This window comes from Notechis scutatus, chromosome 2, assembly GCF_049901735.1.
Source record: "Notechis scutatus isolate UNSWTSFEM ecotype Mainland chromosome 2, rNotScu1.2, whole genome shotgun sequence".
NCBI lineage: Eukaryota > Metazoa > Chordata > Lepidosauria > Squamata > Elapidae > Notechis > Notechis scutatus.
Window position 1 is genome coordinate 153,068,102 of NC_142010.1, and position 25,874 is coordinate 153,093,975.

Below are 25,874 nucleotides of genomic sequence, written 5' to 3' on the forward strand. Positions count from 1 at the left end.
GTTGGAGTGTGTTTTTAAGGGTCAGAACACTGTTTCCATTTTTACTGCATGTTTGGGAATATTCTATCCTCCATCAGAATATCCTTGGAAAGAGAACTTTCAACATAATTTCACACCCCACATATTTCGATTCACTCAAGATCACATTCCTAGCAACAAGCATTAGATCTCCTGATTAAACTTAGCAGATACAAGCAGGGGGAAAGGCTGAGAGCTACAGCTTGGGAGACTCAAGGGTTGGAGTTTGATGGAAAGTATGTGTTAATTATCACAAAGCAACACTTAACTCACCAATTAATTCAGTTCCCTCAACTCATTTTTTTAGTTCTTTGATGACCCCCAAATGTATATTCAACTAACATTTTTAATCAAACTAAGACCTGGCAACATCCATTCCTGGTAGAACATCTATTTAAATAAAAAGTTAAGCCCCAGACTACTGTGCGAAAAAGGCTGCAGTTCCAGCCGACTGCAATACGCCATGGCTCCAATATGACTGAGGGACAAAATGAAATGCTTGTTCCAGGCACTTGATTTTTGAATGCCACTGAAATTGGAGGGAACTGGCTCCTAAACATACACCCACAGCATCAACATAACAGTTTTCCTCAACAGTCCAATATGTCTCATCTATCCATTCTTTTTGATTTGACAGAGACATCTAGTGGTGATAATGAAAGTCTATCCTACTTGCTTTCTTCTAGTCCTTGCCAATATTTGCAACTGGGTTTTTCAAACTGCTTGAATGATAGGAGATATTAGGAAATAAATGCGAGCATAACAATTTATGCTCATGTTTATATGCCCCCATAAGCCACCCAGAGTTGCCTTGTGATGAGATAGGAAGCAAATAAATGTAATAAATATATAAAGAAATTTAGAGTTTAGGATATGGGCAAGTCTGCACACATAATACAAAGATGGAGAACTTGTTTTTAATGTTGGCTTTTAGAACCCACGGCCAACAGGTTAAAGGCAGGTTTCAAATGTCACAGGTCTAGTGGCCCAAGTCAGCAATATTCTTTAAAGTGAACAGGGGCAGTTTCACCCAAATTCTTCTTTTTAATTAGAGAACATGGGAGTCTCACAACACAGGATTTTGTATCATACCAAGGCACACTCTTCGGCAAAATTTGACTCAATAAATTTTAACTCAAATATATTTAATGTATTTTAACACTCAAATTTTAATATACCAAAGTGACTGCTTTTCTCTGCTTTGACTGTTATTTATCCACAGGAGAGGATTAATAAGTTTTTTGCAGCTCAAGAGGCAGAAATCCTCCCCCCCCCCAATATATATATATTCTTTCCTCATGCCCAGCAGGATTTTGCAGGAGAAAACAGAGTCAGGAACAGGAAGATTTAGTGGCTCTTTAGTGTTAAAGAATTAATGCAAGCCTGAAACAGCCATGAAGCATTTCAGACTAGAAACAATCTTAAATGAACAAAGCTGTGGTTAAAGAGTGTGGTGCTAATTAACTGTTTTACCTACTAGCAAAAAAACGTCCAGTATCCACCTAGAGTTTCTGTTTTGTTTGACTGCACAACATATTGCCTTTCTGGGAACAGGGCTGGACAAATGCCAGAAACAGCAGTATTCCCCATCTTTTCACTCAACAAATGCTGTACAGACTAAACCTCAGGGAATCTCTCCCTCCTCTTCCAACAAATGCTAGAAGAAAAATCAATTTCTCCCATTTTGGTTCATTAAGCAGCCATGAATGTGTCTCTTTCGCTACAATGGAGAAATGGAGCAAATATGTTTCCTGTTATGAAGCTGGTTACCAACTCTTTCATGTGCAGGACTAGTCGGTGATGAGTGCCTTGTAATTCTACATCTGCTTTGTGGTTAGTGACTCAATCACAATTATGTCCACAATTTCAATCAATGCCTTTTCTGGAAAAGTTATTCTTAAAATGAAACACTTTTTTCATTCATACTCCACAGATTCGGCAGCATCTACAAGAACTGCCAGTATTTTCAAGATATGCTCTGACTCTTTATTTTATACAGAAGCCTCTCCACTTCTTACACACTATACACACACAGTAACAATCTGCAACTCCTGATCAAGGGAAACCATCTCAACCCGGCCACAAAGTTCAGTGGGTTAGTCATCATTTCTCAATCTAACTCATTTCACAAGATTATTATGTATGCTAAAAGGAACACAACTGCCCTCAATTCCTTGGGATAAGAGAGATATGTGCTTGAAAAAAATACACATTTCCTTTATCCAATGTGATTCGTTGCAGAAAGCACCCTCAAAATCACTGCAGTCCATGAATAGCACTTCAGGACTTTTCACTTGCATTTAACACAAGCATGACCAACTAACCTCTTTTTTGAGCTAGGTCTTTATGAGAACACCTTCTTCTGGTTCCCAACCTATACCAGAGATAAATTTAACTCTTTCTAAATTATTCCCATTTTAAAGAAGCATTTTCTTATCAGATACAATGTGAATGTAAACTGCATGCTTCACCAACTCTTAGGTTGTTGGTATGATCAGAACACTCCTAGTAGTTGCATTTAGTCCATCTTCTAATGGCCACTAACCCAACAAGCATGCCTGTTTCTCCCCAGATCCACAGAAACTGTCCTCCAGTCCAGACCCATTCTGCTTCAGGCAGTGAGTTCTCCCCTTAAATCTGCAAGTGTGTGGCTTGAAGACCTCAACGCCCAGCCACTTCAGGGCGAGACGTGGCTACCCGTGGCCCCTCACCTTTAGGCAGTCTTTTTCAGGCGATGGAAGCTCCCCATTGATCGGCCGGTAGAAGTGGCCTCAGGGCGAGCGTACACACACACTCCCCTTGCCCCGAGGCCACTTCTACCGGCCGATCGAAGTGGCTGGTGACTGCACTTGGGGAGCTTCCATCTCCCGAAAGAGACTACCTAAAGGCTAGGGGACACAGGCAGCCACGCCACGCCCTGAAGCGGCTGGGGACTCTGCCTTCAAGGGAGCTTTCATCTGCCGATAGAAGCGGCCTCACGGCGAGGTACATGCGTATGGGCTGCTCTAGGTGGGGGAGGAAATTAAGTCACCCCTGAAAAGATGGCCTAGCCGTTTTTTCAGGGGTCAAAAAAAACTAAGGCCCGGCCTTATTTTGTGAGAAACACGGTAGTTGTAAATACATGCAGAGGACAAATTACTTGGTATTCTGGTAGGATGATCAATGAAAAAGAGAACGTACTTCCATCGGATTTGTGGAAAAATGAAACAGAAATTCTGAGTTCCAAAATATAGGAAAGTCCTCTTTTATTTTTAAGTATGATAATTTATTTATTCATTTAATTTATTAGATTTATATACTGCTCATCTTGTCTAGAGGCATCTGATTCAGTCATACTATCTTACTGAGAAAACCAATTATTTGGATATCAGAAGAAACTGAAGAGATGGAGATTTGAGTTTTGATTCTTGCCAAGATATATCCTGATTCTTATGAAGTAAGGATATTAGCAGAATAGCAAAGATATAACCCTCTTTTTCCATAACAAAATGCCATATGCTAAATAAATAGTCCCTAATGAAAGAAGAAAAAGAAGAAAAAGTTAAGAAAAGCTATGCTAAATCAGACTAAAGACTTATCTGGTTTAGCCTTATTTCCACAGTAGACAAGCAGACACCTTTGAGAAACCATCAGGCAAAACATAAAGCTTAAATAAAAGATAAGCTTTCTCCCATTTCTGCTGTCCACTAAAAATGCCAAATGAAGAAATTCCAGTTACCTTCCTCAAGCTTTTACCATCTGGCTTCATTGGGTCATCTCAGGTTGTAACTGTCTCCACATAATATTTAAGGTACCCTCCACATGGGAGTAGTACTTCTCTTCTTTCAGTTGCCCTTCTTCTTTACACATTTTCTAGCTAGTCCATATCTATTATACTGCCTGAACTATTATCTTTCAAGTGATCTGTGGCCTACCCAAGTTGCCTTTTGTGGTTCTACTTGTCACTTTATCCCTTTTCACCTTTCCTCCCAAGCCAGCATCTATTATCCTATTTATATTAATGACTGTAACCATTCACTTCACAGCCATATAAATCCTAAAATTATTTGATGGATAACCAGCCTGGGGTGCTAGCTAATCTAAAGAAATCCCAGAGTTCTTTGCAGAGGCCAGATATTTGGGCAATCCTCCATTTCTCATTGCTAGGTATTTGCAGGCTGATAAGAGAGCTGAGAATCAGTTCTTTAACATTCCTTACCGTGTACCTATCACCTTATTATTCCTCATCATTCTTAGTAACTAACATCTGTTTTAAATGGAAAGTATCCTCACTTGTGTTTCTCCTGTATGTCAATCCATCACCCCTTAGCCCAGGGCTGTCAAATTCCCAGCCCGTGGGCCAGATGCATCACATGCTGACCACGGCCACATTCGGTTTAGCGAAGGGAGGGAAATGTCCCAATATGTCACGTGACGCCATCATGATGATGCGAGTTTTACACCCCTGCCTTAGCTATCTTTGGCGGAACACAACAAACTTAAATTGCTGAAATGATATGAGTTAAGCTGCCTGTTAAATGGGATATAAGTACATATTTCTCACAAAAACAGGACAATTCCCAACATGGGAATCTGCCTTTTTCAAAACAGACACAATTGGTTCTGTATTGTTTGGGCTCACAAGACACAAAGAATCAGACGTGGTTAGTATAGACTGGAAGAGAACCAAAGAATGTTATGAATGTTATATTAGACAGAGTGTTAAAAATAAAAGCAAAGGAAAGAACTGTTGCAGAAGTAAAAAAGGTAGCAAGCCATTCCCATACCGTTCTGCAAATGAATGTATTTGGAACAGTGTTTTTCAAACTTGGCAATTTTAAGATGTATTTTGTATTTATTTATTTAAAACTTGAATATAGCCATCTTTCAATCAACTCTGGCCGGAAAATCTGGAAGCTGAAGTCCACATATTTTAAAGTTGCCAAATTTAATAAACAGTGATTTAGACACCAGAACTGAGCTTGATTCAAGGGAATTTTATCTTCATCATCATAACCCCACCATCCCTTTCCCAGTCAGTAACAACCAGCTAAGAATCTTTCTGTATATATAGAAAATTAGTATTGTTTGCCCTAATCTATGTCCCTTTACAGCTACTGTCAACATCAAAATTGGACACTGATTATTCTTATTTCCATACTATTTATGAACAATTTTTAAAATTCTCGTCTCAATCCAGATGCAGGGGGATTCTGTATGTTCTACAGTATTTCAAGAATGGACCATTTTTAAAAGAGAAGGTTAAAGAGCATCTTTTCTGTTCTGTTCTATTAAAAAAGTTACTCATCCGTGCATACCTGAAACTTTTAAAAGTTCAGGTAAATAATATCAAGTACATTAGCCTATTCATATACCTTTCTGACTTGTTTCAGACTATATACCTTACTTAGCAAAATTGTTAGATTCAGCATTGAGAAATAAGGGCTCCTCCACTACAAAGTCTTCTTTACCCATTCTGGAGTCAGCAGAAAATTATAGCAGGATGACATTTGCTGTATCCATTTGCCAATCACTATGCTGCCTCTATTCCCTTGGTTTTACCTCATGGCTCAATAGCACTGTCCTGATTTTGCTATGCAGGATGTGAGAAGCAAAGGAATTAGTAATCGATTCCTCTGCCTTTGCTGTCCATCCTCTTTGGTGTGTACCTAAAAAGGGAGAGGAACACCTGCCAGCAACACCATTGCACAAAAGACAGGAATGAAATAGGTCTGGCTAAAGTATCCTGTCTCATTTCTAGGCTTGTGCCTGTTTCCTTAACTACCCCCATTCTGCCATAGTCTAGGCTAAGCTGAATAAGACTAAAAAAAATATTTTGGAATCTCAAAAGGAGCCAAGTCTCAAGCAGCATTTTAATTTAAGATTTCTCTCCTCTTCTTCTCCTTATATAGGCAATAAATGCCAACTTCTGGATTCCTCTGTGTTCTGTTTGGGAAGTAACAGCCCCATCACTCAATTGTTTCATTATTTTAACCTTGTGCGCAACCTGTCAGGACCAGAAAGTTAAAGCACTTACAGTACTGCTGGCTGAGCAACCCAATCCTCTTGTGCTATTTTGACAAACTATTTTAATTTTAGTGGATACCATATGTATTCAGCTGGGGGAGGGCTCCCTTAGCATGCCAAAAGAACCCATATGCTAAAAAAGCTCTAGTGCGCTCAGCAAAGCTGAAAGACCAGCACAGCACAGCACTGTCTGCCACAATTGGCAAGGACTGGAAAAGAAATGAGTCCACATTTGGGTTCAAATGGTCAATAAGAGCTGTGGTGGTGCAGTGGTTAGTATTACAAGCTAATTTTGCCAACTGCCAGCAGTTCGATTCTCACCAGCTCAAGATTGACTCAGTCTTCCATCCTTCTGAGGTGGGTAAAAAAAAAAAAAAAAAAAAAAAAAAAAAAAAAAATGAAAGGGGGGGGGGGGGGGGGGGGGGGGGGGGGGGGGGGGGGGGGGGGAGGGGGGGTGAGGACCCAGATTGTTGGGGGCAATAGGCTGACTCTGTAAACCACTTAAGAGAGGGCTGTAAAGCACTGTAAAGTGGTATATAAGTCTAAGTGCTATTGCTATTGTTCTGATCCTGTCAATTCTTAAGCTCTGGACTCTGCTTTCAACATAATAGAGAAGATTTTGCACACTATAATGATGGATGCTTTTAAACAACATCAAATGAGGATGCAATTTTAACATTGATATAGCAAAGGATGACTTAAGCCTGGATCATTCATAGCCTCATCATGAGAACATGGCAAGAAAAAAAAAGCATGTTGCAACATGGTTAGATACATGGTTAGGGAAATTATAATATGGTTTGATTTTTGAGAGGTGTGGGAAAGCAGAAGAATCAACCACCCCAATCTTAATTCAAGGCCAAATTCCTTTGTCAGATGAAATGCTTATTAACCCAACTCTTCAGTGGCTAATTCTTGTGCTTCCCCTTCTGCCTGTAGAATTAGGTCTAACATATGAAAATGTAAAGAACAATTGCAGGAATTGGGTAGGTCTAATTTAAAGAAAAGGAGGATAGGGTGATGTGATAGCCGTCCAATATCTAAGGGGCTGCCACAAAGAAGAGGAGGTCAACCTAAGAGGAAGCCAACCCAAAGCACCCAAAGGCAGGACAAGAAGGAATGGATGGAAACTAATCAAGGAGAGAACCAACCTAGAACTAAGGAGTTTCCTGAGGGTTAGAACAATTAATCAGTGGAACAAGTTGCCTCCAGAAGTTGTGGGTGCTCCAACACTGGAAGTTTTTAAAAAGATGTTGGACTGACACGATTTGATTTTATTTGATTTGTCTGAAATAATTCCTGCTTGAGCAGAGGATTAGACTAGAAGACCACCAAGGTCCCTTCCAATTCTGTTATTCTTCTACAGTACATGCCTGTCCAGTTATCCAACCGCAACCTTGTCCACATTTAACTGGGGCGCCACCGAGATTTACTGTATGTTTCTGCCGCAGCAACATGTAGACGGTTAGAATATTACAATAATAATTCCGCGGAATTATTCTCCGTAACATTTAATGGGCCGCAAAAAAAAACCCTCTTCATGGTCCTCCGGGGAGGTTGCATCTCTTACATCTCTGTTCACGGCAAGCGATCTCTCTTACAATTGCTCCAAATACCTTTTCTCAAAAAGTGTTTTCTAATTGTATTATTAAATAACAGCAATGGGGCGATCATTGCAAATTAGTTACCACGGATAGTTTAGCGCCACCTAAGCAATCACTGCATAGCACAGGAATAAGCAACCCGCGCTCAGCACAGCGCATTACTCATCCCATGCTCGGATGAGAGCAAATTCCACGCGACGCCTGCGCAGTTGGAATCGCTTTGGGCTGATTCCGCCCTCTCGCCATTGGCTGGGCAACAAAAGTTCCGAGCGGCCATTTTAGAAACATTCCTTTCGCGGAAGGCCACGTTTCTTTCTGCTCGCCCCGCCGCTTGTCACGTGCCGCGTGGAGCAGCGTCGGCCGTGCTGATTGGCTGGCGGCCTTTCCCGCCGTCCCTCGCGACGGAGGCGGACGGCTGGGCTCGACGGCCGCAGGTTGGTCCCTGCTCGTTTTTTCCCTGCTTGGTGATGGCGGGGACCGGGTTGGGGCTCCCGTGGTTGGTATCCGCCTTGTTGGTGCTGAGTGGGGTACGAGGTAATGGAGACTTTCCGGGGATCTTCTTGTGGCCTCTTTTCCTTTCTCATCTTCGGGAGAAGTCCCTCGGCTCCTGGGGCTTCATCGAGTTTGTGGGCCCTTCCGAGGACCTTGCCTCGTGTGGCCCGCATTTCTTTCTTCTCTCCCGGCTAGTTCTCTCTTCAGCTAGTTTCAGGCAGTTTCCTCAGCCCAGTTCCACCACCACCCCACCGCCGTGAACATAATTCGCAGATAGTCCTAATAGTCATAATAATGAGGGGTTATTATGGAGCTCGTAGCCCTGATATATATGGTAGATATCTGGGGTGGAGAGTTTGTTAAGGTAGGAGACGCCTCGCTGAGGTACCTATTGTGCGCTAAAATTATTTCATTAGAAAAATTCTGAAGACTTTTTTTTACTGTCTCATGTCTAAGCAGGCAAGATAGGTTAAAATGAAGGCAGGAACTATGGAGAAGACAGAACAACTAGATTTTAAAAGGTTGGTTTTATTGTTAATGCACTGCTCAAAACATATTTGATCATTTAAAACTCTGCCCATGAATGCAGTATGAGATCATGAAGCTCAGTTAAGGACTTCAGTTCCTTAAGCATCTCATTAAATGGCCTACCTTTCCACTTCAAACTCAAAATATTTTGATAAAATCTTTTTTTTTTCCCCTGGCAGGTGAAACATGCACAGAACCAGTTATCTCCCCGTCCTATTATACTACCTCAGATGCTGTTATTTCTTCTGAAACCGTCTTCGTTGTTGAGATCTCCCTTACCTGTAAAAATGGAGCACAAGTAAGTGCCTGAATGGGGTTTTTTTTTTACACTTTAAAGGAAATACAATCTCAAAAATATGCCACAGATACAGTAAAGTGTGTTCTAAGTGATTTTGATAGGGCATTGAATCTGTCCCATCATTTGCATGGCTTTGGATTTATGGTAGGTCCCTTTCCATGGGCTTCCCATAGTGGACTCCATGCCAGAGAAACTTGTCTCCCCGAACCATTGGCTGGTCTGACTTACTGTAGTCCTAGCTACTGATGTGGGTGGTACATTTGAAAACAACAGAAAAGTAGCCATCTGAGTTATTTCATTGATAGAAAAACTTGAGTCCCTTCTCCACTGGATTTTCTATTAAAGGCAAGCTTTGAGGGCATGCTGGCATTTGATCTGATGGCAAGAAATGAGATCTGTCTTTCCTGTTATTTCAGGTTCCTCTTGCAGACAATTAAGATTTCAGGATGAAAGATTGTATGGATTCCTATTACTCTGATACCCATCATATTTTTTTCTGTAGAATGTGGCCCTCTATGCAGATGTCAATGGCAGGCAATTCCCTGTTACACGGGGTCAGGATGTTGGTCGCTATCAGGTAAGAATAAACATGATTCCTGCTAGTCAATAAATGCTAATTTTACCATTTGAACAGGTCTACTATATTGGATGTCTTATCATTTTGCAAAATACTTAAATTCATTTTTTATGGAATTAGTGAAGTTATTAAAATTCGGCCTTGGTTTGCAGCCTTGGTTTCATTATTAAAAATATAAAAAAAGAAATTGTCATATACAAAACCTGGTTCATAGTTTGGTTTTAAAATATGAAATGTCTTACAATCTAAAAATTGTGATAGGAAAATCGTGCAGCTTGTAGGCAAAATTGGGTTTTGTCTGTGTTGGAAGCAGCCTGCAAGTTTGATTAAATAAGTAATATAACAATGGTTAGTCTTTAATAGGATTAATGGCATTTGAGATTAGTGATAAAGAATAAGTTGCCAATCCTTAAATCAGATAACTTTGGATAAGGAAGGCACTGGTTTTGTGCCATAAATGCATGGCTCAAGTTTTGTGGTGGGTCTGATTCTGTGAGTCCCTCCTTCTCTCCATGCTAAAGGAAATTGCCATTCCGAACCATTGGCTAGTTTGGTTTTTTATAGCCCTGGCTACTGAAGTGAGTGGAACATCTCTGTTAATGTCTTTGGGTTTGTATTTATTTATATACCTGTACTATCAAAAGAAGACAGTTTCTCTCATGGCTGATCCTGTATCTTTTTTTGGGGGGGGAGGACAGGTTTCTTGGAGCATGGAACATAAGCTGGCTCGCTCGGGCACCTATGAGGTGAAGTTTTTTGATGAGGAGTCCTATAGTATCTTGCGCAAGGTGAGATTGCACTGATGGATGGAACGAAAAGATACAAGTAAATTTTGTAGACTATGCAGATTTGTGATCAGTATAGGAATAGGGGAAGCAAATGTTTACATTTTATTATTAAAGTTGGTACCTTGACTTTTTTTTCAGTAGCTGGCAGCGCCATAAATTACAGGTAGTCTTTGACGTATGACCACAACTTGATGTGATTAAGCAAGACATTTAAGTGAATTTTGCCCCATTTTATGACTTTTCTTGTCATGAGGCTTCTTTCTTGGCCCATGGAGATTAAAATTCAAGTACTACTTTACCTACTTTGACATTGAACTGAAAACACAGTCCTTGTATTCTGTTCGCTGCTAGATGTTTTGTCAACCTACCATGGTTTCCTCTGCTAATACTATTCATGTAAGTGTCTCTAGTGTAAGTAGATGATGTTGCTATCAGGAAATTATGTCATGGGCCTTTGGTTAATTAATTAAAGCCTTAACTCAGCTGTTAATTCTCTTCTCTCTATCTTAGGCTCAGCGCAACAATGAAGATGTCTCAGAGATCAAACCTCTTTTTACAGTCAGTGTGGATCATCGGGTGAGTGCAGCAGTTGAGGGTATGGGGCTGCTGTAATAGGTGGGCAATACAACCAAGTCAGATGGTTAATACTACCACATTTGGATAAACCAGGCTGTTTATAGCATATGATTGCAGTTTGTGTATTCTGTGATGGTATCTTTAGTTAGTTGAACCAATTATCTCTACTTACGACCAGTTGCTTAGCTTATTTATGATCCAATTACAAAGTTTCAACAGTTGCCCACCCCATGCCCATGGCCACATAACTACTTTTTGGGTGCTCAGCAACAAGCCTGCATTTACACTCATTTCTAGTGTCATATAGTCACATGATCATGATTGACCATGTTTTGCCAAAAGCTGGTGTTTACTTCTGGTTTGGGGCAAAAATGCCCCATTGCGAACAGTGGGTTGGCTTAATGACTGCTGCAGAAAAGGTCATAAGGTAGTCACCAGATGACTTGCTTTAGAACTGCTGTAGCTTATGACCAGTATGCTTGAATACGTGCTGCAAAGAGTTATAATGCTCCTAATTCTCAAGGAGAAGCACTTAGGATTTGGTCCAGAGATTGATGAGATAAAACCTATATACGCTATTAAAGTGGAGGGAATGTGATATAACAGATATAAAAGGCCAGTTCATAATGAAAACTTAACATATTTTAGTGGGATTGTAGGGATAACTATAGTTAATGGTGTAGGGAAAGGATGTGTGTATCGTTTGGTGCATGTTGCCAGAGGTCCAGCCTCAAATATTTCTAAACAGATTGCATTCAGAATTGAGATTTTGCTGTGTCATAGAAAAGACACAGAAACAATATAAAAATGCTTTCTATATTAGCAAGCACAAAATGGCTGCCAGAGATGATGGTATCTGTATATAAAATGGCTGCCATAATGGGCCACTCATGCATCAGACATTTCATAACAAACTAGTGAAGTTGAAAAGTTTCTCCCAGATAGATGTGGATACTGCAAGCATATATGCCAGACTTGCCCAGAAAGTTCACGTGATTTTCCCTAGGCTGCATTTGGGGCTTTATCTTTACTACTCTTTTAAACATCTTTACTATTTCAAAGTTTAGCCCTGCTCAGTATCGATAGGTTCCTTTGTTTTGCTAAGTAATGGAGAAAATGAAGAAAATAGAAAAATGGTACAATTGCAAGGTTGATCTGCTTAAATATTCCCCATAGTTAGGACTAGTATTACTACTTGATTGGGGTTTCTCACACTACAGACAGGCCATATCTAGGCATAGTTCCTTATGCTTAAATGACGTGTCCTGTTACAACTCACCCTTCTGCTGCTACAGTTTAGTCCCTTGTAGCTAAGACAAATTGAAAATCATGATACAATACCGAGAAAATTCAGTTCCATTTCTTATTCTTTCCTTTTAATCATGCTGTTCATGATTCAATATGTTTTTATTCTTTCCACCTTCCATTTGCAGGGTGCCTGGAGTGGACCATGGGTCTCCACTGAGGTATTGGCAGCATTAATTGGTATTCTGGTATATTATATGGCATTCACTGCTAAGAGCAACATCCAAGCATAAAGCACTTCAATAAACTCTCTATACCAACTTCACTGCTTTCTGCCTTTTCTTTAGAAAGTAAAGATTTTCCCCAGAATGTCTTCAAAAATACTCCTGTGTGGCTTGTCAGCATCATTAATTTCTATCTCATGTTTTGGTTTGAAGTAGGTCAGAATTATAACAGTTTTAGAGCTTCTTACGGTCTGATTACATTTTGTGATGATCTTGCCACCTTTCAAAGTAGGTTTTTTGGGACTCAAACTGCCTAAACAAAGAGCTGAAAATAAAGCAATAAAACATGCTTTCCATGGAACTGGAGTCCTGGAAAGAAGCAGAGGACACACACATACCCTCAAGGTGCATACTTTGCCAAGCTAACGTTCTGAATTGTGGCTGGCTTAATATTACGGATTGGCTGTGATGGCTGATGGGCTGACCTGCTCCTGAGTTAACTGCTCCTAAAGTCCATTTTCCTTTGCCTTACTCCCATTAAGCAATGCATCTCTGGGTGCAGTCAGTAATTATACTGCACTGTAATTATAAGCCACTGCAGCCAGGGTGGGATTATCTCATTTCTCTAAAGTTTTATTCATCCCAGATTATAAGGGGGAAATCAGTTACATAGAATGCATGGTTATCCTTATATTTGTAACATTTGCTATTTCTGCAATCCAGTCAGATTTTTAGTTGCTGCAGTCTGCATCTGAACCAGGGTTGAAGTCAAATTCAGGTTAGTTTTACAGACCATATTTATTTCTCTGTCTACTTGTCTCCTCTAATATAGGTATTCCTTGTTTAGCAACCACAGCCAGGATCAAGTACTAGGTGGTTAAGTGCTCACTAAATGAATAGTCATGTGATTGTGTTTTCAGCTTTCCTTTGTTTTTCAGAACTGCAAAGATTGTAAATATGGTCATTGGTTACAAAGTTACTTTTTCATCACGATTGTAACTGCGGACAGTTGCTGCCAAGGCAGTCACCAAGCAAGGACTTTCTTTAAATGGAACAGGCAATGGTGATGGGGCTACATGCAAAATGATTCCAGAGTTTATAGAAGAACAAAATACAATATGCAATATTGTATGATGCAATATAAAAGCTAATACTAATATAAAGATGCTGATGTGGAAATACTGGAGTATCTTCACTACTGTTCTCTTTTGGTCACTGTCCTGTATTTTAAAATTGTAAATTTTGCCATTATCTAAAATTATCCTAAATTAGATTCAATAGCCAAGCAAAGCCTTTGGTTCATCCAGCATACAGCTGGGTGGTACTTTTTCAAGGGTATAACAAGTGTCGGGGATATATCCCAATTCATTACTTGAGTCCTTTTTGAGATGTGATTGATCCAGACTAAGACTTCATGCATGTTTTTTATGATAATGGAGGATATTCAGAAAATATGAACATGTTTGATGACTAGGGTTTCAGAAATTCTACTAGTATGTCTCAGAAGTGACCCAATTCACACAGTACATATCCTAAGATATTTGGTTTATTTGATATTGGCTTAATTTGAACTCTGACCGTAACCACTTCTAGTCCATGAACTCTGGATCACACCAGTGTAATTTTACAAAAATGCTTGTAATTTTAAAAAAAGGTTGCTTGCCTCACATTAATTGTTCAATCCATTTTTATTTAATAAAGCATGAGATTCATAATCACAAAGTTTTATTAAAATGGCTTGAGCAATTATGTAATGTGAGGCAAATAATCCCTTGCTGGCTTGTGAATCAATGTGTTTTGGGTGGACATTGCTGGTAATGATATTAAGTAGGTGAGGTCAGGACACCTATGGAAAAGATTTTCCATATTTTCCCTGTTTTTGATGGGTAAGAGAGCTTGTAACTGGGAAAGTTCAGGTTGGTCAACCTGAAGGAGTGCAATCTGTAAACCGATTTTCTGGATTCACATTGTACCCTAATAATATAGACTCCCAATTGTTGGGATTACTTTATGACACTTCAGCATATGATGTAAACTTGGAAAATGGATTAATGTGCTTGTGTTAAGGTGCTTGAGTTTTAACTAAGCTTGTCATACAAGTTAGCTGCTGTGTACTGTGAACTAACATTTTCACCACTTTCCACTCCTGTTGCTGTTATGGTACCATCTGTCTTCCCACAAACGCCTATTGGCAATGCTGTCTTTCCACATACATGCTGACTATATTCTAGAGATGTCCTACAGCATGAACGGTTTTACTAATTTTAGGCAGCCAGCCCCAGATTCAAAAGTGTTTATGCTGATAATTTGTGTAACTTGGTTTCAATGGATAAAAACATTTTTTTTATTTTTATTTTATTGTAACAACGCAATTTCAGCCTCAGGTACAAGGTTTGCTACAAGCTTTCCTTTGCTAAACCTCCCTATGCTAAGCTACTGCCTCTTCCTGAGCTGGGAGGGAAGGGCAGTGACATGGTAGAAAATGCAGGAAGGGAGCACTTGGACACTTGTGGATTGAGCCTCCAGGGCTCGGACCTCCATCCTGGGAGAAATTTAAAAAATGTAAAATCACAATCACAAAAGAGGAAAGAGAGAAAGAAGAAAAATGTCACAACATCCCAATTTGGGAAGACAGGAAGGGTTCATTGGTCCTGTTGATGGGGATGAGCCTCTTTTTCTTGTGCTCTGCACAGTGTCTATAGATGAGAATTGGTTCTTTGTGCTTCAGGATGGGATTGGCATGGACCAAGTTTAGCAAAAGCTTTCCCATAAGTGAAAGGGGACAACAGACTTGTACAATTGCCTTCAATACAGATGGTGCACACATCAGGAAAACAGACTTTACTCCCTAGCAGGCTCCTTATGGTAGAGGCTTGGTGGCCTATTTTGCCCCCTGGTCCTTAAGGCAGGAAGGGATGCTGGGTTTGTCACACTCTAAATTTGGTTTAGAGAGGAAGGCTCTTTGAGCCCACGGAGTACAAATAGTAAAAGGTCCCAAGTATGTTCAAATAGCAGTCGTTCTATTAATCAAGGAGAAAACAGCTGTGTTTATTCTACTTTCTCCAGTCTGGCCAGGAGACAATGGTGCAGCTTCCCTCCAGTTGTCTTTCCTATACACTCAAACAGTAGTGACTGAAAGCAGTGGGTTGTAAACTCTGCGGCCATCTGCTGAGCGAGTGCCATGAGCCAACATTTCTTGGATGGTAATCCAGTTGTCCAAGATACGTCGGCTCCGTTTCTTCATGGTTTTACGATGGCTCAGTGCCAAGATGTTGACTTCGCCAGAAACCCCTCGAGCTTCACTTCCTTCCCTTTCTCTCAGGCACTCCAGCCGACTCTGCATCATAAACTCGCGGCGTTTCCGTTGCTCACGAGCTCGAATCAAGTGCTGCTTCCGTTCCTCTTTGCTCCAGTAACGTCCCATCTTCATCTCACTGACCGCATCATCATCTGTCGTCATGCCGCTGCGTTCCTCGCGGATCTTCATGGCCCTGGCTTTAAGGAGCCGGTCCCTCACCGGTCTCTTGGCCACGTAGCGAGTGCCATCACTACGGACCTTCACTTTCCACTCCATGCGGGGTTCTGCTTTGCTCCCAAGCGAGTCCTTGCAAATGCTGGCTAAGCTCATGGGGCTGATAGGAGCAGGTAGCTCTTCCCGCTGACGTCGACTCAAATAAGGGCTGCTTTCCCCAGTTGCCTTGGGGCTGCGCCGCACCCGTTCTTCCCGGCGGAACTTAGGGTGTGGAGGGGAAGGAGGAGCTGTGCGGTTGAGATTGGGGCTCTCAGCCAAGCGACGCAAGGGGCTTTCCAGTAAGGGGGTGCTTCGACAACTTTCTCCAGTGTTGTAAGCACTTGTGCTGTCCTTATCTGAGCGTTCTGGCAGTTCAGTGATGTCTGACAGTTCGTGCTTCTTAGGTTCCCCTTCCAAAGTATACAGCCCTTCCTCCTCGAGCAGCCAGGCCTTCATGCAACGTTCGCGGAGCTGTTGCATCTTTTGTGCTCGCAAGATGTTGCGGCACTTAAACTCCAGGTGGCGAAGCTCCTCTTCTAGCAGAGCCACCTCATTGCGGTTGACATCCAGGGCAGCGCTCACTAACCCTGGTTCATTGCCATTCTCTAGATGACACTTGAGCTCCAGCAGCTCACGGTAACGTTCATACTCTTCATCGGTAAGTCCTGGCATCAGGTCTGTGCCCACAGCACTAGGAAGCTCCCCTGCCAGGAGGGAGTCCATGCTATAATGGAAGTCCCGAGGCTGGAGGCTAGGTCCAAATTTGCGCAGGCTGCCTGGCGTGTTGGCAGCGCTAGGCGCTTCATCTCCTAGCAGGTCATGTTCAGAGCTCTCCTCGTTGCGGGTACTTTCATCTGTCCGGCCAACTCCACTGTCCAGTTCCTGGCTGTTAGTCAGAGGTGTGGCTGCATCCCCAGAAGGTTTTTCTTGCAGTGGTTCCTCCTAAGATAAAGAGGGATAGAGCACCATTCAGGGAGATCATCTCTAGATTTTGGCCCAGAATTTCCTATCTGACACTTTTATGCCAGCCTTTGACCCTCGCAGTGAAACTCTTAGATTTGAATTTGGCAAAGACTGAGGGGGTCTTTGTGTAACAAGAAAATGGATGAAAGATTTCACTCCCTTTACCAAGATAGGGACAACCACAAAAGCACTGCCAGGGCTTTCTTCCTATTCATCTCGTCTTTTTTAACTACAAAGGCTTCTCTGGCCCCTTTCATCTCACAACAAAAAGAGATGAATGACAAAAACAGTCCATTAGGCAAGTCCCGGGCTGAAATTAATGCAGCTCAGGGCCCAGTTTAGGCTTCCACAATCTATTTTGCATTTAGTTAAGTCAGATGAGAAATTGTGCTTTGGGAGATAATCAATTCCCCACTGCATCCTACGATCTATACACTGAGGTGACCTTATACACACAACATTCCATATACATCTGAGTTACTTTCCTTCACGCACCCTAACTAAATATTACTGTATACAAGTGGGTGTACAGGGGGCAGTTATGATTGTCATGGCAATTGAATGTATTTTCAAACAACCAGATTTTTTTGTAGGCTTGCTACAAATCATCCAATAGTCTGCCAGAAGATCTCAACCTCCTTTTTTGGTGTACCAGTCAAAGAGCAAACAAGTGGAAGTGAGCAGAATTGATAACGCTGCTGGCCCTTTTCATACATTGAAAAAAAAGGGACGATCACATTCCTACGGAGAAGTCATGCAGGCAAGGCAAGGGAGCAGAACCTTACTGTGGACTAGTTAACTTCCACTTCTAAGCCACATACCTGCTGGCCTGCGGGAGAAAGCAGCCGTTGTGGTTTTATTCCAGCTTCATGGTCAGAACCAAAGTCATCTAAGAAATCCTCACGGTCACTGTCCTTCCAACGTTTGGACAGCTGGAATGGTGAACACAGTCAGAATGAAAAAGGCCAGGAATTCCAGTTTCTATTTTCCATCCCAGGTTCTTTCAAGGTGCCCAATCTTCATCAGCTTGATTATTTGCTACTAGCCTGTACTCTAGTAGCTACTAAGAACAACCAATACAGAAACATATTTTACCCAGATTGTATGATGCATTTAATTTCTAATCTCATTTCATTTCAAGTACTTGTGAAATTCCCTTGTTAAAGGTTTTTCTTCCCTCTTCAAATCAGGCAAGTACTACAATTCACACTAAGAATAAAAACAGAGGTTCCCTTGCCAAATGCACTTTCCAAAAATAGCATCAGGACAATTGACAATTGAAATCTAAATTCAAATCCTTTTCTTATTTGCATTTAGGCCCCATGAACCAACATTTGTGTAGACAATATCATACTTGGGCTTTGAGCGGTGTGCTATGGATTGTTCTTCAAACATGTAAAAAAATAAATGAAGCTGGTCTCTGTCAAAGGATAAATCTAAATTAATTTAAATGCAATTGATTATTTGCAATTAATCTTCCAGCTCCAAAACTATTCAATAATTTCCCCATGGTTTGTCATCATTTTCATAAATAAATTTTGAAGAATTTGCATGTAACAAGTTATCTCGCCAAATTAGCTTTTTTTTCCGCTTTGTGATTAGCTACCGGTAACTTGTTTAGCAGGCTGTTGAAACAGGGATAAGTAATATGTCTTACTTTCAGCAAAACATTTGATGAACTGTCCAATGGGATTCTGATGACCAAATCAATAAAATGTGCGCTGGGTGGCATGACAGGTAAATGGGCAGGTTGCTACCGTAGTTTTAGAATTGTGCTCATCAAGGGTTTCTCATCAAAATGGATTTGGAGATTACCCATATGTTTCCTAGTATGATTTGATTGTTTATTGTACCCTGTGACCATTAAGTGTTGTACCTGATGATCCTTGACTCTTGACAAATGTATCTTTTCTTTTATGTACACTGAAAGCATTTGCACCAAGACAAATTCTTTGTGTGTCCAATCACACTTGGCCAATAAAGAATTCTATCTATCTATCTATGTACTCCGAACAACTGTTTTCAGAGAGTGGATGGCAGAAACCAATGGTCTCAGCTGGGAGTCACAGTTTTCATCATGCTCTGAGCTATAAATGCAGCCTTTCGTGGACTCAAGACTCAACTAAATCTAATTTTTAAAATCACTTTGGAGCTTTTTTCCTCCTTTATTGTTTATTTAATTAATTATTATTCAACCAGAGATTGAAAAACCTTTGGTACTGCAAGTTTGCCAATCACTGGGTAATTTCCCTTCAATCCTTTAAAAAAAATGTGTTTCCAGTTTTATACGATCTTTATTTTTTGTTGTTTTTTGCAATACACAGGAAAGGGATGATTAGCAAGTTGGTTTTGGCAGGATTTTAAATGCTAAGACTTTGGAAGAAATTGATTTAAATAAAGACTTTGAAGTTAATTGGAAAAATCCTCTGGCATCGGAAAAAATTGTCTTGTTGATGAATACGGAATTGAAGGTTGATTAATAGAGAGCAGAAGATGGCTACTTTAAAGGAAATGTTTGTTCTGTGGACTCAAGACGTACTTGAGCTTTTTAACTCTATACCAGAACCAAAAGTTATAGAAAGACAAACAAGTTCCTTTGAAAATAACCAAATTGGATCTTAAGATGGTCTTAAAATCATAGCTTATAAAAACAAAAAAGAGATTGAAATATTAGATTTACAAATGAAATTGGACGATCATGTAAAAAAATTTAAAAGATATACAAATAATATATCAAAAGAGCAATTTGTTTAAATTAAAAGATACGAGACCTGCTGGAAATTATAAATGGACTTGGATAAAGATGACAAGAATTTTAAAATAACAGATAAAGATAATAGAAGAAAACATAATTTTATTTATGGGACTTAAGGAGGGGCAGGACGGAAAAAAATATGAACAATTGGTTTATTTGAATATGGATAAATGAGTTGCCATCTGTGGTGATAATGATTAACTTTGATTGGATTGGGTTTTGGGGGAGGGATGCTTACCTGGGTGTAATGGATGAGTTGCAATATCTACATTATTATTTTGATAGGTAAATAAGGGGGTTACCATTTCTGTAATGTTCAATAATGTTTAATTTTTTGCAGTTTTTTTGTTAGTTGAGATTAGATTTTGATTATTAAAGAGAAGGATGAAGGGGATTAAATTAAATGGAAAGGGGGACTATATAATGCTTTTGGTATTTCTGTTTTATTTTTATTGGACCATAATAACTGAAGATTTAATAATAATAACTGAAGATTTACAGATAAGTTTATAGAAAACAGGGTGAGGTATGAAATGAAGTTGCATTTGGCTTTATTATAAGAGTGGTAAGTTAATGTTGAATATATTTGCTGGAAATGAAGGCAGAAGTTATGTTTCTTACTACTTCCTTTTGGGGACTTTTTTTTCCTGTTTTTAATATTTTTTCTGTTTCTTTTCATAAATGTATTTTTGTATTAGGTTCTTAGATTTGACTAATATAATTCTTAATACAACTGAAAAAATTACAATCGTGTACATGCAATATTAAGGATAATGCAAACCTTGCTTCCTTGATGGAAGAAGCCCCTTCATAAGAATGCATGATAGTAATACTGTATAATGTATTACAAAAATATTTTTAAAATAAGTACAATTTGTAAAATGAATTGTTCATTATCTCATGTGCTAAATTGGTTTCCAGCAATTGGACAAAGGTGTGGGAAAATTCACTAAAATGACTGGGGACAGGGGAAAAAGTGAATTGCAGAAGCAAGTTTAGGATTGGGGTAACTAGGATTTCCCTTCTTCTCTTGTGCAGATCCCACCTGCCCCTCCTCCACTTATTACTGTAAAATAAGGACAGATCTGGGGATCTCTTCCACTCTGTTTTCAGTCCAAGTCAACAGGAAGTGAGAAGGCCTTTCCCTAGCGTTTCACAGAAGTGAACAAATGGGAAGGAACTCTTTTTCCCCCTTGCCATACTCCGAAGAGCTCTTTATCTCATATATGCCCCTCTGTATCACACAGCCAAAGCAGCTATCATGATTGTGTTACCGTGGGGACGGCCAAAACTATGAGGAACTGTCATAAGTACCCTTCATTCGGAGCATTGTTACTTCAAATAGTAGCGGAATGAATGGATGTTAAGGGGGGGGGACTATGTGTGTTCTAAGCTCTGGCTCCTCCGTGCATACACTACACGTGTTCTCCATCTGAGTTACAACCCAGTTCCCCTGCTTCCCCTTTTCTTTTACCCGTGAACTGCATCTAAGCGCTTCCCACCTCAGTCTCAGGCCTAGCCAGCAGCAGAGAAATGTTTGTTCGCTCCTCCTGCGTAAGGATTGCTACAGCCTCCTCTCGGTTTTGTACCTCCATGCCATTAATCTAAAAGTGAAGAAAATGTATAGAAAAACAAGTTGATGGCTGATGGCATACCAAATTAAATGAATAAATCAATACAATATAGCCAGCCTTCCCAAACTGAATCTTCTCCCGTTATCTTGGATTATGATCTGCAACAGTTCAAGCCAGCAAGCCAATGTTGTGCTGATTGGGTACAATGGGAGTTATAGTCTACTATGAGTTGGAGAGGGCTATATTAAGCTGTCCTTTTTAAAATCTACAGCATCCTCCCCTCCAAATTATTTCCCTTAATGTTCACCTGGACAATGCGATCACCTTCCCGAATTCGTCCATCCTTGGCTGCAATGCTATTGGGACTGACCTAGTAGAAGAGAAATCAGATTAGGAGAACTGTTAGGGCTTTTTACCAACTGTGGGTTGGTAACCATGAGAACTGACTAACCTTGAATCTGGGCTGGATAGCTAGTAACCATTCATGTGTTACTGAAATGTAATGTAAATATAATTTTTCATCATAGACCATGTCTAGCAACCCCTAGATACCCATCTAGACGCCTATAGCTAATCCCCATTTTAAGTACTGAGTAGAGAACCAAGGAACCCTAGCATCCCAACATGGTCAAGTGCCCTGTTTTACAAAAGTTAATAAACATCAGTCTTTTATCTGTAAGTTTTCCTTTCCAGAACAAGTCAAAAGGATAAGGAATCATAAATACAGAAAGAGGACATATGCATTCTTCCAGATGTATTGGCATTCTCCATTAGGCAATGTTTGATCTCCTCCTATCTGTGGCAGCCCCTCAAATATTGGAAGACTGCTATCATGTCTCCCCTGGTCCTTCTCTTCACTAGACTAGCCAAGCCCAGTTCCTGCAATCGTTCATTTATGTTTTAGCCCCCGCTCCCCTAATCATTTTGGTTGCTCTTCTCTGCATTCTTTCACTCAACATCTTTTTTATAGTGTGATGACCAAGATTGGATGCAGTATTCTAGGTTGTGGTCTTACTTTAAGGCTTTATAGAGTGATATTAATACCTCACTTGATCTTGATTGTATCCCTCTGTTAATGCAACAGGATTGCATTGGCTTTTGTGGCTGCAGCTGCACACTGTTGGCTCATATTTAATTGGTTGTCCACTAAGACGGGGTCGCCAACCTTTTGGACCTCAGGGACCACCAAACTCATAATTTTAAATCCCAGGGACCACTAACCGGTTCTGTGGGCGTGGCCTAATTTGTGGGTGTGGCTTGGTCATGTGACTGGCTGGGCATGGCTTGTATGTAAATATTATAAATATTTATATAAATATTGATTTTTTTATAAAAAAAGCAACTTTTACCCAAAATCAGGAAAAGCAGGCAGGCAAATTGAGTTACTCACAGAATCACAGATTCATTCAGAGATCTATCTATCTATCTGCCATTGGCTAGGTCAGTCTATCACACAAAATTTGCTAGCAAGCAAACTCACAAAATTAACTCACAACACACCATGTATGTAAATATTGAATTTTTTATATATAAAAAAGCAACTTTTACCCCAAAGCAGGCAGGCAGATTGAGTTGCTCACAGAATCATTCAGTGATCTATCTATCTGCCATCAGCTAGCTCAGTCTGTCAAATTTGCTTGCCGTTGAGTCTGCACTGAATAATAGAACCTTCAGTCCTAAGGGAGGTTCGGCTGTGCTTAAAAGCAGAGCTGAATATCTAAAGACTAGCTAGAAAGTAAGAAATCCAACCATTTCCTACTTCCTAGCTCATCTAAATCTCCCAGCACAGCAGAACAGATGATGGTCGGAAAAAGGAAAAATAGCAATTTAGCAGGCAAGTGTGCCGGGTAAGGAGTGAGTAGGTGGGGAGGGTTCCCACGGGCCACGTGAGCTGCACAGCCTTGTGTTTCTACACAGCCTGGGTTTAATTGCTTTGGGGGGTTGCTCTGGGGGTGAGATTTCTCTGTGGCCCACCAAAATTTTCTCACGGCCCACCAGTGGGCTGCAACTCACTGGTTGGTGAATGCTGCACTAGGACTCTAAGATCCCTCTCATTGTCACTGCTATTAAGCCTGGTTTCACCCAGTCTATATGTGTACTTTTGGTTTTTCTTGCCTAAGCGTAGGACTTTACTTTTCTCTACATGAATTTTATTTTGTTAGATAAGGCCCAATGTTCAAGTCTGTCAAGATCCATCTGGATCTTTAGCCTATCATCTAGGGTGTTGGCTATTCCTACCAGCTTTGTATCATCCACAAATTTGGTAAGTTCTCCTTCTAGTCCGTCATCTAAGTCATTTATGAAGATATTGAAGAGTACTGAGCCCAAGATGGAACCTTGTGGTACCCCATTGCTTACTTCTCACAACATGAGGTTTGAAACAATAGGAGAAAATCCAGGTTCCAGAGAGATGGAGAAATGGCAGATTAACACACCTTCGTATTATTGGGACTATCTGAGGCAAAGATTGCCAACTAGATAGTGGGCCCAGACCTAGGGAGTTTTTGTGGACAAAAAAAGCTGTGAGAATGCCCACCTGTTTTCCAGATAAAGCCAGAATCTCAAATGGAGCCTGCTAAAGGACATTCTACCAACTCTACTTTCTAGAGAATATAAGGGTGGAGGGAAATATAAATGCTATAGAGATCTTGAAAGCAGCAGAATACATAAACTACCTGGTAAGTGTATCTCCAACCCAAAAGATTAAAATAAAAAGTAAAGAAATAATTATATGGAATTTAAAATAATTAATAGCAAAATGTTTGCCAAATGTGCTAAGAAAGTTTAAAATGAATTAAGGGAATAGCTGAATTTGGAATATTGTTTGTTAAAGTACTTTTGAACTAATTAAATAAATAATACATACCTCCATGGAAAAAAAGATTGTTTAAATTTGTTAAGAAGGAGAATAAGTTGGTTTTGTTAAATGACTGCAGAGTGATTTAATTTTCAATTATTTTCTTATGCACAATTGGGAAAAAGAATATAGAAAGGTAACTGGAACTGAACAACATAAGACAATATTTGAACTCAAACTGTACAAATAATGAACATGTGATTGTTAAAATGTATAAACTTTGTTGAGGTTTGACACAGAAGAAAAAGTTAAAGATTCATGATGATATGGCCTAAGAGTTTTGGTTATAGTTCACCGATGGATGAATGGGGGACAGAATATGGTTAAAAGAATTGAAATTCAGAGTGTGTTATAGCTTAAGAGAATTTCTATAAAATGATGTAGTACTGATATATGACTTCGTAGAAATTATCTAAAATATATAAAAGTACTTCTAGTCAATTCTGGAAATGTGAAAAACATGGACATTTTAACTTTCCATGCATAGTGAATGTGAAAAAGAAAAAGGATACTGGATTCAAATACATATGATGATACAAAGAATATTAAAGATCAATATTCAGATGAAACTAATTTTTTTAATTGGGAGTTATGGATAACCAATTACAAAAGACTCATAGAAGATTGGTTTTGCATATGGTAACTGCAGAAAGACTATTATATGCACAACATTGAAGAAGTATTAAAATACCCACAATAGAAGAATGAATTGTGAATATGGGAGAATTTGCAGAAATGGCAAAATTGACCTGTTTGATCAGGGATAAAACAATAAATCATGTTATAAAAGACAGAAACATTAATGGACTTTTTGCTGAAAATTAAACAGAAAAGAAATAGTGATTTTTGGATTTGCTGACTAAAATGGGTTGAATACGGGATAGAGAGGAACCATGTAATGTAACCTTCGAGAGAGGGAGGAGTGGTAATATGGTTGTTTGTAATTTCTGTAATGAAGATCAGACGTCGCTTCTGTAGTTATCAATTTCTTTTTTTCTTTATCTGTAGTGGCTTCCCATTTTATCTTTTTCTTAGCTTTCTTTTATGTTTCATGTTTATCTTTTATTCATATAAACATATTCAATAAAAATGACATATATATAAAAAGTTGACCTCAGATCAGAAGCTATTTACTACCATTGCAGATTGGGCCAACGGTACCTGGGCTCAATGCTTATTTGGCCAGGAAACTTACCTTGGGATGGTCGGCACCTCTGGCCCTAAACTATCCCTTCAAGCTGTGAGGAGGAAGGAGCAAAATATGCTCGGTATGGATTTGGTAGGACAGTGTCAATAAATAAGTGACTTGAAGACAAATGTCTTGCAAATCCAATCTCTATCTTAAATATATATTTATATCAAGTTCAATTGTTGGAAAAATTCCACAATGCACTGGAGATCTACTGTGGTACTTCAAAGAGTATTGATTTTTTTATTGATTTATGTCTATTTACAGAGACGGCTGGTATGGAATGCTACAAATTGAATAGCTGTTGGATTTTAATCAAAAAATGTTCCTGAAATGTTGATTTGTGGTAAAACTAGTGATGACATTGAAAACCATAACATTGTGATTTTTTAAAAAAAGATTGCAAATAACAACTGCAAGGGTCCCGAGAATAGAGAGAGCAAGCCATAATCCCAAAGAAAATCACCAAAATTGAATTAATCTGGGTTGCACTATTCAAAATGACCACTAGATGACAACAACAATGGACTGTGTCTCCTTTCTGCCATCTAGTGGTCACCTGGAGTTTTGCAGCTCTTTACGGTTTAGTAGTCTTAAACAGATGTAAAATTCCTATTTCATTAAGAAGGAAGCCTCTATAAAATTAACACATTCCTCCTTCCTCAATGA

At 39.7% G+C, this 25,874-nt stretch overlaps 2 protein-coding genes and 1 non-coding gene across 3 annotated transcripts in view; 2 read left to right on the forward strand and 1 right to left on the reverse strand.

The window, feature by feature from the left end:
- The first annotated feature begins 8,019 nt into the window (after window positions 1–8,019).
- Window positions 8,020–12,453, forward strand: SSR4 (signal sequence receptor subunit 4). The gene is made up of 6 exons (XM_026676206.2): window positions 8,020–8,162; window positions 8,828–8,946; window positions 9,449–9,523; window positions 10,222–10,311; window positions 10,822–10,887; window positions 12,321–12,453. The coding sequence occupies exons 1-6, from the start codon at window positions 8,096–8,098 to the stop codon at window positions 12,423–12,425; spliced, it is 522 nt and encodes a 173-aa protein (XP_026531991.1). The 5' UTR covers window positions 8,020–8,095; the 3' UTR covers window positions 12,426–12,453.
- LOC113417835 (small nucleolar RNA SNORA42/SNORA80 family) lies at window positions 9,072–9,208 on the forward strand. The gene has a single exon (XR_003371678.1). It is a non-coding gene; the product is annotated as a small nucleolar RNA SNORA42/SNORA80 family (small nucleolar RNA).
- A 464-nt stretch (window positions 12,454–12,917) lies between the features above and the next one.
- The window catches only part of PDZD4 (PDZ domain containing 4), a 29,530-nt gene continuing 16,573 nt past the window's right edge, over window positions 12,918–25,874 (reverse strand). The window contains exons 5-8 of the mRNA XM_087956861.1: window positions 21,467–21,529; window positions 21,088–21,189; window positions 17,652–17,762; window positions 12,918–16,809 (exon numbers count right to left, since the gene is read on the reverse strand). Coding sequence (XP_087812987.1) covers window positions 15,475–16,809; window positions 17,652–17,762; window positions 21,088–21,189; window positions 21,467–21,529 — 1,611 coding nt within the window. The 3' untranslated portion in view covers window positions 12,918–15,474. The remainder of the gene's footprint in view (window positions 16,810–17,651; window positions 17,763–21,087; window positions 21,190–21,466; window positions 21,530–25,874) is intronic.